Below are 16,677 nucleotides of genomic sequence, written 5' to 3' on the forward strand. Positions count from 1 at the left end.
GCCATCTATAGGGGATCTAGTCACTCCTTCATAGAACACCTTCTAGCAATCCATGTTGAATATATCTGCCTTGGATATGATGTCCCCAACTTCATACTATTCAATAAACTCCTCAACAGCCTCACCAAGGGGTGGTCATCATTTGTCAAGGATCATATGAACCATGCAGCAAAGGATGATAATAATATCAGACCATTTGAAGACAACTTTCTTAGCCTTTGCAATGATATACTACTCCATCTGCCATTAGATGACAAGAATGTCAATGCTGCTACAGATTATATGAAGGACAAGAACATCAAGAATAAAAGCATCAAGGAGTGCAACTACTGTGATTGAAAGGGTCATGATGAGACTCACTGTTGGAACAAGTATCCAGAAAAGAAACCAAAGAATCTACAACAAAAAGCCTCCACTGTGGAGTCAGCAAATGTTATAGAAGAACAGGTCTTCTAATGCCTCTAGTTGAGATAGTCACTGTTGATATTCTCTAGTTGAGAATCACTCCTAGTTGGAGCAGTATGTCATCTACAACCTCTAGTTGAGGTAGTCACTGTTGATATTCTCTAGTTGAGAATCACTTCTAGTTGAAGCAGTATGTTGTCTACAACCTCTAGTTGAGGTAGTCAGCTGTTGATATTCTCTAGTTGAGGATGGAGCTCCTAGTTGGGGCAAAGCATGTTTTTGATGATAGTTGATGGTAATGGTAATACAGCAGATTGATGGATTTTGCTTGTGTTTTTTCTGTTTTTATGGTTATTGCCGTACGGGCACCTATTCCTAATAGGGAAATCAGGGTCCGGATCTTGTAATTAATTATTATTGCAGATTTGAATGATTTGGGCATTTTTCATGGCTGCGTGGGCTAGTTGGCCTGCGTAGCATGGGGGGGTGTTGGAGCTACTACACAAGCCCTATCCCACGTGACCCACACATACATATATTAGCTCGCCACTAGATAGATAAACAACCAACCAAGGTTCAACCCTCTCACAGATATGCTCTAGATCACCTAAATCGCCATCACATAATTAAGCATGGCGACTGACGTCAACTGGGAGCTGATGGAGGGCATTCCCCAAGTCGAGGATCCTTTCATCCAGAAGTACCTCCAGGGACGAGATGCGATGATTGCAGAGGAGCATAAACAGAGACATGGCTAGTACTTATGCTATGCCATCTACCAAAGTAAATATTGGAAACTAAGAGGTGTCTAGATTTCTATTTTCGCAAGTCAATGTCACCTGCCGCTGCAGTGGCATGTAAAATAATTTCTGCCATTCGTCGGCGAGAACTGAGAGAAGTCTGGACGAAGGACACTGAGCAAGATCTAGCCTGTCAATCTGACGAACCGCTGTATCCTGGCATGATGTTCCATTTAGCAAGAGAACGGATGGAGAAAACAGATCTTTGGAAGATTATTGAGAAAATGCCAAAAGGTTTGTTCCTATGTGTAAACATTCTTGATTATCCGTGGCTAAGATCACAATTATTCCCCTTCTGTAACATTAGGGGCTTTGCTACATATACATTTAGAAGCCATGATCGACCTGGATTTGCTATGTGATTTAGTGCTATCGCTCCCCAACCTATACATGTCCACTTCAACGCCATTGGTCACAGCAAAGGATTGGGAGACGAGTCCAATCCATTTCCAGTACTTTTCAAACCCTCCAGGCCAGCCCGGAAAGAGAAGCATTCTTTGGGAAGCGGGATATACTCCTATGTCCTTTGCGCCTGTTCAGCAACTTGCTAGCCTATATCCCACCGGCGGAATCGACGGATTCCGCGCCTGGTTAAAAAGCAGATGTACTCTTTCTCCTGAGCCGTCTTCACATCATCGCGGGGTTGATGATATCTGGATTCAGTTTCAACGTACCTTCCAAGTTGTTGATTCTATTTTATATTATGAGCCTGTTTTCCGGGCTTGTATGCAACAAATGCTCAAGGAGCTCCACGAGGATGGTATCCGTTATGTTGAATTCCGATTGGTGTTCGACTTCCCATATCGACGTGACCGCCGTGATCAACCCGAATCGGATTATGAAGCTTTTTTCCAAGCTTTCGGTGAAGAGATTGAGAAATTCAAGCTTTCGCCCGAAGGGAAGGGTTTCCATGGAGCGCGGATGATTTGGACGACAGTGCGCACCCTTTCAAATCGATTGATTGCCGAAAATATGAAGGATTGTATTTCCATCAAACAGAAATTTCCGGGGTTGGTTGCGGGCTATGATATTGTTGGTCAGGAGGAGAAAGGGCGAACGCTTGCAGATTTAGTCCCGGTCCTATTTTGGTTCAAGAAGAAATGTGTTGAGGCAGGGGTGGATATACCATTCTTCTTCCATGCGGGGGAATGGGTTGGAGACGGCGACGAAACGGATCATAACCTCTTTGACGCCATCTTATTGGGCGCACGGAGGATTGGTCACGCCTTGACTCTCCACAAACATCCGCTTCTTATCGATCTAGTCAAGGAGAAGAAGATCTTGATCGAGTGCTGTCCCATATCGAACGAAGTACTTCGCCTTACTAGTTCAATTATGACACATCCCCTCCCTGCATTGCTCGCAAGAGCAGTCCCGGTGGCATTGTGCAATGACGACCCTACGCTACTGGGATACGGGAAAAGTAGACTTACACATGACTTCTGTCAGGTTCTCAATGGCTTAGAGAACGTTGGGCTTGCGGGTCTTGCGATGATGGCGGAGAACTCAATAAGCTGGAGTTGTTTTGAGGACCAAAATTCATCCGAATGGCTACGGGACATTCGCGCCGGACTGGCAGGAACTGGCGTGAAGGCAGCTAGTTTGAGGGATTGGAGGATTGAGTTTGAAAGGTTCTGCCAGTGGGTGACGTTGGAGTTCGGCTCTGAGGTTGACAAGGATGATGAGGATGAGTAACTTAATGGCAATGTATTCGACGGGCTTTTCCCACTCATAGGGGAACTGGAGTTTGTTACACAAGTACAGGCAGAATATCCGCAGAAAGACTTCCCCGCTGTCTCTTGGACCATTCCGTAACATGCTGATTCTAGCGTCCTCATTGTCATGATGAGGAACAGGCGATCTATTGCTCTCTACAGAGTGCGCAACGCCGTTCCTTGCTAGCCTTTGATGTTTTAGCATGACATACACAACTTTGTCTCAACCGGGTTTGAATAGACAATTTCTCCCAGAACAAGAAGCAGATTTTGCGTAATGCCAGCACACGCACTGTATGGCTCATATGGGCCCAAAACTAGCTCCATACTAGTAATTACTGGGTGCCTAAGATAAGGCGATGTTTGTGAGGTGGCTTGCTAGATATCCTTGGAGATCTAGGGTTCTGCGACTGGTTCGCAGGTTGTCTGGAAGAAACCTTGGAAAAGCAAATCAAAAACCTCCAATATCAACTTGTAGAAAGACGTCCTTTATTGTATTTAGCTTTTCTGGCTGTTGCCTCCAACCATGCCAGCTCCGGGTCATGTGATTCACTGGAATTTGCCCCAAATCGGTGCTTTCGGAATCTCAAATGCATCGTTGTGACCATCATTCTTCCTTTTTCTGTGTCGGATGTAATTTGACTACCCGCTGGATCTAGTCCAAGTGCACTGGAGAAGACTGACTCAGTCAGGTGAAACTCGTTATTGCGTGTGAAGGAGTTTGCATCGTTTAAGGGCCGCAGCGAATCAAACCCGTCCAGCAATGCAACGGCGATGAATGACGCACCAAGACACCGGACTCAACCCTTCCCGGCGGGTACTGTTCATGCTGGCCTGTTTACTCTTAACTGGGCTTGCAGCGACGCAAAAAGAATACAGTTCGTTCAAATAAACGGGGCTTTCTAGTCTTTCTGCCTTAGCCCGCGTTCGATCTTCCCATGGCCACATACTTCCTGCCTTCTCCAGGTTGCCCATCACCACCATCGTTTGGCCGATTCCGACCTACTCCCAACTCCCAAATAGCAGTCCCCATGTTGCGAGCACTTCTCGATGATATACTTTAACTCCCTGTGAGCCCGGAGGCTCTCGAATTTCCTAAATCCACCATGTCCTACTTTCTCCCCTCGTTTTTCCAGAAGCGACTGCTGAGATATGCGTTATCGCGACTGGAGCTGGTCGACACAGACGCCCTTGACTTGGAGAGTTTGGGCATTACATGGGGACAGCGGAGCACTTTTGAACTAAGGGATATTGGTCTACGGCTTGAGGTATGTTATTGGTGTGACTATAATTTTTCTCAACCTCGTTTACTACACGCTTTCTTGGAGTTGTTGATGGGTCTGATTTCGACATATAGAAACTTTCCTCGGTCCTGCAGTTACCCCCATCGTGCAAGCTCACGCAGGCTACGGTTTCTCTTATTCACGTGACGATACCCGCAGATATATATAGCAGTAGTATCGTCGTCGAAGTTGAGAACGTGCGAGTGAAATTGAAGTTGCTCTCGGATGATGCTGCGTCAAGCGGAGATGATCATGAACTCTGCAGGCCCGTTGACGAGCTATCCAACAACCCCAAGGCAAATGATCCTCATCCACCCGGATCTCATAACCACGACCGATCTAGTGAGAAGAGTAGCATTCTCCCATCTACCACTGACCTTGCCCAATCTTTTCTTGAATCAGAGCCCAAGGAGGAAAAAGCTGAACTGGAAGCCGCTATTTCGTCCCAATCTCAACATTCTCAAAGCTCCGATGGTCTCAGCGACGATGGAGAGGAAGAACTCGGAATCGGAGTTGAGGATGGCATGTCATTACCTGGTTTCGTTGCTGGGTTTTTTCAAGGGGTGGCTGATCGCCTACAATTAAAGGTCAAGGATGTGGTTTTCAAAATCGACATGGAAGTAGGCCACGATAGAACGTCGAACAGTCCGCAAGATCTAACGGTAGATCCTGTTACGGCTATGTTTACGATCCAAAATATATCCATAGACAGCGTCGTATCGCCTATGGAGGAAAACCCAGAGCTGAAACCTAGTAAACGCTTTATCTCATTCTCACAAATTAACTTGATATTCCTTGCGGATGCGGGCGTCTTCTCGAATTATTCTCATTTCGTCCCTCCGTCTCTTAAATCCCCTTCCGTCACTCATTCCACTCGCTCTATTCATTCTAAGCTTAGCAACTCCCCACTAAATGTCTCCTCCCCGGCGCCCACATCTTCTTCCTCCGGTTCGTCTCTTGTAATGTCACGCGGAACTATCCTCGATCAGCCTTCGCTATTGGAAGATAGGGCTTCCAACCATCATCTGGCGGATTCGGTGTATACAGACGATGGCAGGTTCTCAGATGCTGGGACGGAATATGAATACGGAGCTGGAAGCTATTTGGACCATACTCGCCCGATGACTGAGAACCACTATGATGAAAACATACTGGATAACCCTATCTATCTCGATGAAGCTATACGATCCAACCTTGCTGATGAGTTTCAAAGTTCTCCTCCTTCGATTTCTGATCCGACCGATCCGACAGATGAACCGTCAGGGGATACCCCTCGGCCACGGAGTCCAACATCCTTACCGGACGATCACATGTACCATTCAATGCAAAGTTCCACTCATTCTACAAACCATCCATCACAGCATCTAGAAACGCCGCCTGTTGAATACCAACCCGAATTTTCAGAGCCTAGTCGGGACGAGATTGAGGCTTCCGTTTCAGATAACGTGCCCTGCACGCAAGAACCAAGTAGATCCGGGTCTAGTACCCCGCAAAGAAGCCATTCAGAATCCGCTTCCGTCGTTGAAGACCTGTCGAAGTCTAAAATATTTACTCATGAAGAAGCAACAAGCATATATATGAGCGTCCTGAGCTCCACATCGGCAGGATCTCTTCCGGACATGCCTGGGGGTTGGGAATCACCAAAATATGAGGCAAGCACGAGAAATGTCTCTTCTCCTTCCTTGGCTCCGTCAACGGATGTTGAACCTACTTCAACGACTTCAGAGGGAACTCCAAAAGCAAAACCACTTGTTCAATTGGAGAATGGTGAAACTCGAGATACTTCACACGTGTTAGGAAGTCCCTTACTGTCTAACCTAGATCAATCAGGCCTTACAGAAGCTGAAATCAAGTCTCCATCACGTTCACCAGATTATATACCTAGGATTGCCAAACGGGTCCTTGAAATTGATAAACTGGCGGTATGGTTGCCGTCCTTGGACCCAAAAAACACGAAATCTCAGGATGTGCCGATACAAAACTCTCCAAGAAACGAATTTGACCATATGGAGACGTCAACTATGAGCTTTACGGATTCTGCTACCGATGAGGAGCCGGTTAGTCTTTCTCAACATCTTGCCTTTCAGCAGCCGCGGAGAGAATTGATCTTCTCCCAATCCCTTCATCAATTGGCATCCCCACAGCAAGATGATACCAGTGTCCCGGGATTCCATGCTGGTACAATTTTAGTTGATGTCCCTACCATTACTATTGAGGTTGATATCGCCTGTGGATGGCTTTTGACAATGATGGGGCAAAGGCTCGTTTCGACTTGGAATCCTACCACTCAGAATGAGAAATGCCGAAGTGAGAGTAAACACGCAACGACCTTGCCCTTGAACCTCACACTCGCAAACTGCTCGATTAGATTCTTGGAGCATCTTCCTATCTATCATTCTGCCTTCAATGCTACAAGTTTACATTATAATCCCGAAGTTAGCGAGATCATCTTACGCGTAACATTGTCGGGAATAAACTTCAAATCGTCTTTCCGAGGTGACGCCTCAGAATTTATTCTCAATGTCACCAAGTTCACATTTGGCGATGCATCAGAAGATATCATATCGTTTGATGACGGGCTTAAAATGCGCGATTCCATACGAGATGATTTCCATTTGAAACGAGGAGACATTTCACTATCTGTGCTCTCAACCAAAGGAAACACCACAGTGGACTTAGCAACCCTTCCAGTCCATTTTTCATTTAATCTTCAGCGGCTTGACGAAACCTTGAACTGGTTTGGCGGATTAAGCACTATTTTGGAGTTGGGCAATTCAATTTCGTCAACTTCCACCATAAAAGGTGGCAAAGTTGCTGCCAACCAACGGCCTCGTGGAGTTCATTTTGAAGTAGCTTCTTCTAAAGCCCAGCCGTTGCCGGTTGGTAGCTCCGGAGTTAATCCTATCCCCTGGAAAATTAATGCTCGAATGAAAGGCTTTGTCATGACGTTGCAAGGAGACAGGTGCAGCTTGAAACTTAAGACAACCGCCGTCAAGATCGTGAGTCGGCCAGCGGGAATAACAGTTCAAATTGATAAAGGCAAATTGACGGGTCCTCTCTTAAATGATGTTTATAACGCCGAGGCTAGTGCGGTTGTTAATTTGCTGAATATTCGCACCCAGTTTATGTTTGCCCCAATGGAGGAAGACTTGGATAGACTTCTTTTACTTTTGACTCCATCCAAAGACAGGTACGGCGAAGACGACGACATAATGCTTGACACCTTGTTTAGACAGAGGAAACAAGGAGCTGTCCTTCGATTAACCGTTGGAAACCTCAAGGCGGATTTTCCTGAACCGGAGATGCTCAGACCTTTATCAAGCTTGGGGAATGAACTGGCTAAACTCTCTACAGTCACAAAATATCTCCCACAAGATGATCGACCAGGCATACTTACGTTAGTCCTTGTTCAAGAATGTTCTTGTGGAGTTGCCCTTGGAGGAAGAATAGGCGATATCGAAATCTCTCTAACAGGAATGGAAGCTGCGCATGTTGGCATTCCATCTCTTATGGCGGCCCGTGTTTCCACAATCGTGGTTTCACAAAATGATGATGAGGAACTCGTTGGGGAAGCCGCGAACTCCCAGGATGAAACTAACGTTGTAGCGCTGCCTATGATCATGGCCCGATTCATTGCGGATGAAATGGACCCAACCGTCAAAATAAAACTCTCCAACCTCCGTTTTGAATATACAGTGCCTTCAATTGTCGCTTTTCTCGGTCTTGACAACGACATGAGTGCTGAAGATTTTGCTGCTAATATTGCCAATTCTGTTGTCAACCTTGCTGAGTTGAAGTCCCAAGAAACGACAATTCATCGGCTGACGGAATCCTCGATGAGCTCGGTGAGCTCCAGGCCCTCTCCAGTTCCATCAAAGCTTTCAATCACCTTAAGAGACTGCTTAGTTGGACTCAACCCTCGAAAATCTCCTGCCAGGGGCATAGCAGTTTTCACATCTGCGAAATTTTCAGGATCACTGGATAAAGATGATACCCTTGATGCTTGTTTGGAAATCCAAAAGGCCACTGTGATGATCATAAACGACTCTCGAAATGTGGGGACACGTGGTAGCTCTCATACACGAACGTCCAGCGATAGTCAAAGCAACCAGGTTCAACTTCTGCACGGCATGGGATATGTGCCTGTTTGTTATCTCTCGTCGGCTGCTGTTGTCGTAAAAGTAATGCAACTTGACGACAACGGCGAGAAGTCCGTCGACGTTGAGGTAAGAGATGACTTACTCATTCTGGAAACGTGCGCTGATTCTACTCAAACATTGATTACCATTCTAAATGAGCTGGCACCTCCTTCACCTCCGAACAAATCGCTCAAATATCGAACTGAAGTCATGCCCATCGATGACATGCTGAGCTCTTTTACGGGGAACGCATTCGAAACGAGCCCCATTCGGGAAGTTGGTAATCTATCAAATAGCTATCCTGTTGACGAGAAAGAGGGCGATTTGGCTGAGGAACTTGAATACGTCAGTGACTTTTATCCTGTGACCCTAGAATCAGGGAAACATGATCCGGGTCGTAACATGCATATATCTGGTACTAGCGACGCAGATGATGCCCTTCCAGGACTGGCGCACGGATCGAAGAGGCTTCTCGAAAGCTTCTATTCTGAAGCTCACGTCTCATCTAGCGTTTCGAGTTTGGATTTCCAAGAAGACCATTTCGCGCGAAAGTCTGCAGTTGGAGGCACAGCGCATAGATGGGACTCCACATATAATACCTACGCCCTCACAAATGATGCCAAACTTCACGGTAGTCCGCTTAGAGTGAGGGTTCGTGACGTCCATTTCATATGGAACCTCTTTGATGGCTTTGACTGGCAACACACGAGGGATGCGATTTCTAAAGCCGTTAAGGATGTTGAGGCAAAAGCTAGTGAAAAGTTTTCACGAATTGGCGGTCGCTCTTCTCCCCAGATGGGCAGCGAAGAAGACGTGATTGGGGACTTCCTGTTTAATTCCATTTATATCGGAATTCCTTCGAATCGAAACCCTCAACAGCTGCGAGAGGATATTAACGCTCATATCGATGATTTAGCCAGTGAGACAGGCAGTTTTGCCACAACCACGACGATGACCGACGGGTCAGCTGCTACAATCAAAGCCCCTTCCAAAAGGAGCAAGAAGCTCAGATTGAATCGTAGCAAACGCCAGAAGATGACATTTGAACTGAAGGGCATATCTGCAGATTTGGTAGTATTTCCTCCCGGATCTGGAGAGACCCAAAGCTCCTTGGATATTAGAGTGAATGATCTGGAAATTTTTGACCATGTGCCATCGTCCAACTGGAGAAAATTTGCCACATACATGTATGATGCGGGCGAAAAGGAGAACGGCACGGGTATGGTTCACCTGGAAATACTGAACGTCAAGCCGGTAGCGGAGCTTGCCGCGTCGGAAATCATTCTTAAGGTATCTATACCTCACAAAACTTATTTTTTGCCGTAATTTTATGCTTGGGATCAAAGCATTGTGCTAACTCCCTTCTCAGGCCACTATTCTTCCCCTCCGTCTTCATGTTGATCAAGATGCTCTTGATTTCATGACTCGGTTTTTCGAATTCAAGGACGATTCGGCGCCAGCTGATACTTCGCCAACCGAACAACCTTTCTTGCAAAGGGTCGAAGTGAATGCCGTTCGTGTCAGATTGGATTTCAAACCAAAGAGGGTAGATTATGGCAGCCTACGGTCAGGACGGACTACAGAATTTATGAACTTCTTCGTTCTTGAAGAAGCTGACATGGTCCTCCGCCACGTAATTATCTACGGCGTTTCAGGATTCGAGAAATTAGGTGTAACACTCAACGATATATGGATGCCGGACATCAAGGCCAATCAACTTCCAGGAGTTCTTGCCGGTCTAGCGCCGATCAAGTCTCTTGTCGGCGTTGGCAGTGGATTCAAAGACCTAGTTGTCATTCCAATGCGAGAGTATAAGAAAGACGGTCGTATCGTACGCAGCATCCAGAAAGGCGCTCTAGCGTTTGCCAAAACCACGACCAACGAACTTGTGAAGCTGGGTGCTAAACTTGCCATTGGCACCCAGACCGTCCTTCAAGGCACTGAAGATTTCCTTAATGCACCAGGTGATGTTGGGTCACAACGCTATGTCGCAACAACAGATGACGATTCGGCCGATGAGGAGCAGCAAAAACAATTCTCTCCTTATGCAGATCAGCCGGTTGGTGTCGTGCAAGGTTTGCGTGGTGCGTATGCCAGCCTTGAACGAGATCTCCTCATGGCACGTGATGCGATTGTTGCTGTGCCGGGAGAAGTGATGGAGAGTGGAAGTGCACAAGGCGCTGCGAGGGCACTGTTGAAACGAGCCCCTACCGTCATTTTGAGGCCTGCTATTGGCGCATCGAAGGCTCTTGGGAAAACGTTATTGGGTGCAGGAAATTCACTGGATCCTACTAACAGAAGACGAGTTGAGGATGTAAGCTCCCATCCTCCTACCCACTTTTTGCTTCACCTACTAAATTTGCTATCATTTACTAATTTGTTTATTCTAGAAATACAAACGACACTGAACCCGGATAATGCTGGTACCGGAAATATTTCTAGCTATGCCCAACTAACTTTCCAGTGAACCAAACCTTTATTTCTCTCCGTACCCGCTTTCGTTCACATACTCTATTCTCGCCTCCTAACTTCACTATATCTTCTATTCGTTGCACTCCCTCTGCCCTGAAGCCCATTACCCGAATTATTACAGGCTCACTCACGAATGTCATTACCTAGCGTCTCTCACAGCTGTTTCCTCTACCACGGCTGTTTCTCGAGCACTATGAAGTCTGAAGCTTTCCATTCATGACCTAGCAGATCAGGCTTTATGAGAACAGAGTTTTTCTTTATTTCCCTCTTGTTTTGGAAACCCTTGGGCAATTTTGGAGTTGCTCATCGTTTTTCATTTTCGTTTTAATGTTACCCCGTTTTTCTTTGGAACGATACCATTGTTATGACATAAAGATTGTTTTGCTTTATTATCCGGCTAGGTATTTCTTACCATTATACCATTACGATAGCAATTCTCCACGCATATATCATGCTGTTCTATTTGATTCTGCCTTAAATCTCTGCCCCACATATCGCGCGCTGCATGGCAATTTTCCATTGTTTTATTTTGTTTTTCTTTCGTTGTTGTTAAGAGATCGATTAGTGTTAGCATATAACCCCGGATAAATCTATGCATAAATTTACGTACAAAAGATTTTTTGGTTTAAATTTCAGTTCTTGAGGTCTATTGGTCTTGCTCTAGCAAACAGCACGGGCAGCCTCAAGGCAGATGGCCCTTTTTTACCCCTAGGAATCTGCCTGGAGCCGATACCTTCACATGCTCAAAAGCGGTGAAATAGTAACTTTCCTGATATGTATATCGTATGTATTTTATTTTATTTATTTAAGTACATGCATCACTCCACTAACTTTTAGCAGCCAAATAGGAATCGACTTGGTAGGGCTGACCGGAATGAAACTCAGCTCGGAAGTGGAGACTTTTGGGGGTCCTTGCTTCCTAAACAAATTTTGAGAATAAATTTGGTCGAGTTGCAGCAGTTCCTGCCTCAGTCTCTCACATGTCAGGCAATTTGATACTTGAATTGCATACACCAGACACTACGGGATGATGTGATTGGTCTATGGAGGCTGTCATGGGATGTCTTCAAGAGGATAGGATGTGCACCGCCTCATGCAGAATGTATGCACCAAGCCACATATGCACCACACCCGCACTCAATATTTACTAACTTTTCAAACCGGAAAGCAGCGAGGAATGGAGATCATAGCTTCGATAAGCTCTTTGCTTTGTTTTGTTTCAAAGCTTTGTGTAGCATGTGTTAGTGCATTTCAAAGCAAAGCGTTCTTCACATGCTAATATCAAATACCCGCCGTGCAGATTTCCGGGACATAGCTGTAAGGATAGCCAGGTTTTATGAACCAATATTGGCCATTCCTGGAGTTGTATTCCCTACCATTCGACATATTTTTTAGGTACTGTCATATGCAAATCCTGTAGCAATTATGCCACAGGTTGGTGAAGAGGTTTTTCTAAAAAATAAATTTCGTACGTACTCTCTTTTGGCTGCGCGGACTTTGCAACAGGGGCCTACCTGCTAGTTTTCATTCATTGAAGCGGGGATATGCATGTGGCGCAGCTGCCAAACACACGCAGAAATGATATTGTTTACCTCCAACCATTTGATCCAACCTTCACCAGTCTATCCACATCATTGACTTCTCCCTATCCTAATGAAGTTGGCAGGAAGGACATGACATGTGAAAGTCGTAATAAAATGAATAAACTTAATACTCCGCCTTTTCCAATGCATGCGTTGTATGTAAAGCTCCGAGCGAATTGACCCCTGCAGATATAGATAGGAGAATCTGACGTTGACAACTTCCTCAATCTGAAAGCAAACAACCAACCATATTTCAAAGGGTAATGGGGGAGGGAGTAGGCATGGCTATGTGTCAGCCAAGAGGATGTGATTATTGAGGGGTGATTGAAAAGAAATAAGGAGCTGCCATCTCAAAAAGCGGAGCCGACCGCCCATTCCCAATAGCATTATTCAACAGAAAACGCTGGGGAAGGAGATTGCAAGTGTTTCCTTTCAGACATGGGATCGAATGATATACCATATGATATGTAGGGTGGCCATTATTACCCTGTTTTCCGATCCGATAGTGCCGCTGAGTGGGGACGAGGACCTCCGGTATATACCCACCTTTCCATCCCGGCAGGTTGGGTAAACTGTTGATGTCTGCCAGGTACAAAAAGTAAGAGAATACAATAGATCGTGAACAAAAAAAGTTGAAAACTGTCTCATAATTGGCTGGGAGAGAAAGCCACTCGAATGTGACGGTTCCAGAGCGTGGTTCGTAACTCTCAAAGGGCCCGGGAACATGCCCATTGGATCCCACGGATGTCCGTTGCTCCTTTGCCCTCAATGAAGTAGCTCAGCAACGGGTTTTTGTTTTCTGTTTGTCTCTTTCTCCCCCTTTTTATTTTGCCACGCAATGGGATTGTCATGTGACCATTTTCGGTCAAATTAATTTGTGAGTTGCCAAAATGTTTGGAGAGAGCGGTTGTCGCGGTATAACTGTGCGATTTTTCACGAAGGAGAGGGGATTCACCGAAAATAATTCTCAGGAATTCAGACCGTCTGTGGGGCACCTTCAAAATAGCTTTTTACCAGGAAAAGCGTTCATCCCACCCATTTCCTGGGTTGATTAGGTCCATCACACTTCAACGGGCGACTAGAAAGAGCCGCGTGAGGTAGTTATTGCAATTGCAGGCGACCATTTGGCTGATGATACAGCCTTCCGAATTACTCGCCGTGTTCCCCCACACCCGCAGCCCATCCCCAGGACATCCACGATCGGCCGCTTAGGCGGGTTCCTTGCAGAGTGGGCTTTATTGGATCTGAACATTCCACGATGATATCAGAAAGGAGCGCCACGTCTGGCTTTGCTGGACACCCACTAGCAAACTGTTGACCATCAGCCGGCACTTTTTGGATGTCCCTTTCATGATCAACATCCTAATTCTGAACGATAACTGGCAGAAGCGAGGTGCTGGGGCCTGGACAAGCCTGTGTCAGAAATGTCGCATTCGCCCTCCTCATTGGCTACGGGCATCCCACCCCTTTGGTCACGTCCATCCCAACTGGACTGTCTGTGGTTTGAGGCGAAACATCCACACTACCATTATTCAAGTCCATTTACATGGCGGACGTGTACCCGGCAAGTCCATGGCTTGCAAGTTGGGCTGGGTTGCACAACCCCACCATAAAGAAATAAATGTGATCTTGGAAAGGCGGTGTTGGTGTGTATCGCGTACTCCAGGCAATACGGACCGTGCTGATGGGGTGACGGTATTCCCTATATCCAGCCTTTCAATCCCTGATATCGTATTGGATATCTTCTTTCCATTTTTCTTGCTTGAATATTTCTTTTTTCAATAGAATGAATTTATACCATCTCTTTTGATATGATATTTATTGCCGTATTTGTCGTGTTAGAATTGAGGGGAATTTGAGTATGGCAACGGCTGGCTTTTGCTATGCCTTACTGTCCCTTGCAACCTCAATCAACACCACAAACTTTTTCACTTCCCTTCAGGAGGTTAATTCTCTCCGCTTCATTTGGCTGATATTTCCATGTATATCGGACATCGTGCATTGCACTGTCATATCTAAACTATTCTAATCAGAGGCCGACTTTGGCAGGTAAAAAGATTCGAGACTGGTTTCTCAGGGATCAGTGACAGCACAACACTGGTAAGACATCAATTCATCCCCCAACCCAAACCCGTGGCTCACTCAGAGAACTCACTGGCCATAATGTTGACATGATGCAAAGGTCTGTTGATGACAATATTTAGCTTGGAAATCAACAGCCCGTATTCATGATTCTTTCGTCGATTTCAATTGGTGACTTCATGGTCCAGCTTCGGTCTAGATATGCTTTGAAAGGCCTCAACAGGCATTGCTTTTCATCATCTATTATCACATCGCAGCACTCCTATATAACTACGTTAGCAGAAAGGATCCAACTTGTGCTTTAGAACCACATACCTCCATTTTACGTATGCTTGGCTGTGGTTAAGTTTACGGGAATATGGATTTCATAGCGGCCGATGACATCTGGAGTGGTGTGAGTGTTGATGAATATCGACAATTTCATTCATCCTCAGAGGTCCCTATTCCGCTACCTCTTTTCTCCACTGATTCGATTCGCCGAACTTGCTCCGCTCCCACCTCACGACCTCTATCCCCTCCACTAAGTCCTGATCCAACTGTCCTAGTTTCTCTGCATCCCGTTGGGAGCAGGCAGGCTTCAGTCGGGCTTTCCCTGCATGAATATCGTAAAACCCTCTCCCGTCCGCATCTGGATGAGGCCTCTGTTTCCGGCCCGCGAAAGACATTGAGAAGGAAGCCTAAAGCTTTGAACCTCAATCTTGTTCGATCCCCTAAAGCTCCACCTTCTCCCCCTCCCAGCCCTGCATCATCAATATCTCCAATATATCCCCTAGACTCAGTAAGGTCATCGCGATCCTGCTTGCCATTTGCAGGAAAATCGGTTACCGGCCAAGATGAAGGAAGTTTTCATGAATATATTCCCCACCACATTCTAGGGGAGGCTACGTCATTATCACACATCATTCATCCATTCACTGCTGCTCTTAACACTTCATCTCAGCAACCCCCCCCTCTGGCGAATTCTTCTCCTTCACCTCCACCCCGCACTCCTGCTGCTAGTATAGCGAGCGCAAGCACCGGAATCAGGAAATTGGTGAGCCTTTTTTTTTTCCCCTTTTAGGATTTTAATACGTTGTTAGGCTTTCTAGTGCTCCTTTCCTCACACGCCAGTTATGATGTGATTTATACATTGCGCTTTTGCACAGAGGTCAGACGTGTTGACTAATGAAACGCGTCAGAACGCGTTCAGGCACCGCTTAAAACAGATTCCCGTCAAGATCATGTCTCATCACAAAAGTTCTTCGGATTCTGCTCTATTCCAACGGCCAGATTGCTCAAACACTAAGCTTCGCCACAAGGGCGTTTCATTTGAGATACTCAACCCGCCTAAGTCACCTAGATTTCCCGTATCTTCCAAGCCTCTTGCATTACAGAAGGGGCTCCCAGCCCCCGCCCCTTTTTTCGACCCAATGTCTTCTCAATTTTTCAACCAAGGCACCCCAGCCAGAGAAATTCGTCGGGAACAGCAAACCACCCTGGAATACGGGAGTCAATCTGGGACAGAGAGAGAGGAGTGTCGACCCATATCTCCACGTGCTTTGTTCGAGGACCTTCCGACAGCCCATTCATCCATTACTTCGCGCATAACGAACCAAAGAAACAACCTCTTTCTCATGTCTCCACACACAGATCACTCCATAAATGATCTGAATATGGAGGTTCCATTGGACATGACCGCTGACAGATCCCCTGTCACTCGTCCCCCCAATTGTTCTGGCCTGCTTACATCCTATTTCGGTGAGGGCTTCACCTCAGACCTTGTTGTTTCTAACGAATGTAATCCTGTTTTGACATCAGTAGAAAATAAAGCCATTGATCGTCCTTTCCAGGAGATCGAATCGACATCCATCCCTCTGCAAGATGGCATTGAGGATCCAAGAACTACACTCGCGGATCTGGTCGTTCGCGGCGCTTCAATTGGCCAACTGTCAAGTTACTTCTCGGGCAAACCTTCGCGTTCTAGCTGTCAACCACAAGGAGAAGTCACCAAAAGGTACACTTCCAAACTCATAAAACCTCGGCCTTCAGGTGTAAAACATTTCTTCCAATGGAAGAAACTTCGCGCGAGCGGCGCGCCCAGCCTACTCTCCAACCTTACAACCCGTCAATTGAATCCGCAAACGGCCCATTCTCGGGCCAAAAAAGGAAGTTCTTCCGAAGAGGTAGGGAAACGCGAAGGTGGCAAAGCAGGCTTTAAA

General features: G+C 46.2%; 4 protein-coding genes across 4 annotated transcripts in view; all 4 read left to right on the top strand.

Moving 5' to 3' along the window:
• Positions 1-1,155: 1,155 nt before the first annotated feature.
• HCBG_02748 (adenosine deaminase) lies at positions 1,156-2,935 on the top strand (the record flags this gene model as incomplete). The annotated part of the gene is made up of 3 exons (XM_045429797.1): positions 1,156-1,188; positions 1,235-1,439; positions 1,537-2,935. The coding sequence occupies 3 exons, from the start codon at positions 1,156-1,158 to the stop codon at positions 2,898-2,900; spliced, it is 1,602 nt and encodes a 533-aa protein (XP_045289692.1).
• A 1,091-nt stretch (positions 2,936-4,026) lies between these two features.
• HCBG_02749 (uncharacterized protein) lies at positions 4,027-10,750 on the top strand (the record flags this gene model as incomplete). Its single annotated transcript, XM_045429798.1, has 4 exons — positions 4,027-4,188; positions 4,278-9,632; positions 9,712-10,656; positions 10,733-10,750. 4 exons carry the CDS (start codon positions 4,027-4,029, stop codon positions 10,748-10,750), a joined length of 6,480 nt encoding a protein of 2,159 aa, XP_045289693.1.
• Positions 10,751-13,287: 2,537 nt separating this feature from the next.
• HCBG_02750 (uncharacterized protein) lies at positions 13,288-13,659 on the top strand (the record flags this gene model as incomplete). The annotated part of the gene is made up of 2 exons (XM_045429799.1): positions 13,288-13,443; positions 13,480-13,659. The coding sequence occupies 2 exons, from the start codon at positions 13,288-13,290 to the stop codon at positions 13,657-13,659; spliced, it is 336 nt and encodes a 111-aa protein (XP_045289694.1).
• Positions 13,660-15,888: 2,229 nt separating this feature from the next.
• The window catches only part of HCBG_02751 (uncharacterized protein), a gene marked incomplete at both ends in the record, with an annotated part of 3,593 nt that continues 2,804 nt past the window's right edge, over positions 15,889-16,677 (top strand). The window contains 2 exons of the mRNA XM_045429800.1: positions 15,889-16,216; positions 16,277-16,641. Of these exons, the coding sequence (XP_045289695.1) occupies positions 15,889-16,216; positions 16,277-16,641 (693 nt within the window). The remainder of the gene's footprint in view (positions 16,217-16,276; positions 16,642-16,677) is intronic.

Source organism: Histoplasma capsulatum, assembly GCF_000150115.1.
Source record: "Histoplasma capsulatum G186AR genomic scaffold supercont2.3, whole genome shotgun sequence".
In the NCBI taxonomy this organism is placed as follows: domain Eukaryota; kingdom Fungi; phylum Ascomycota; class Eurotiomycetes; order Onygenales; family Ajellomycetaceae; genus Histoplasma; species Histoplasma capsulatum.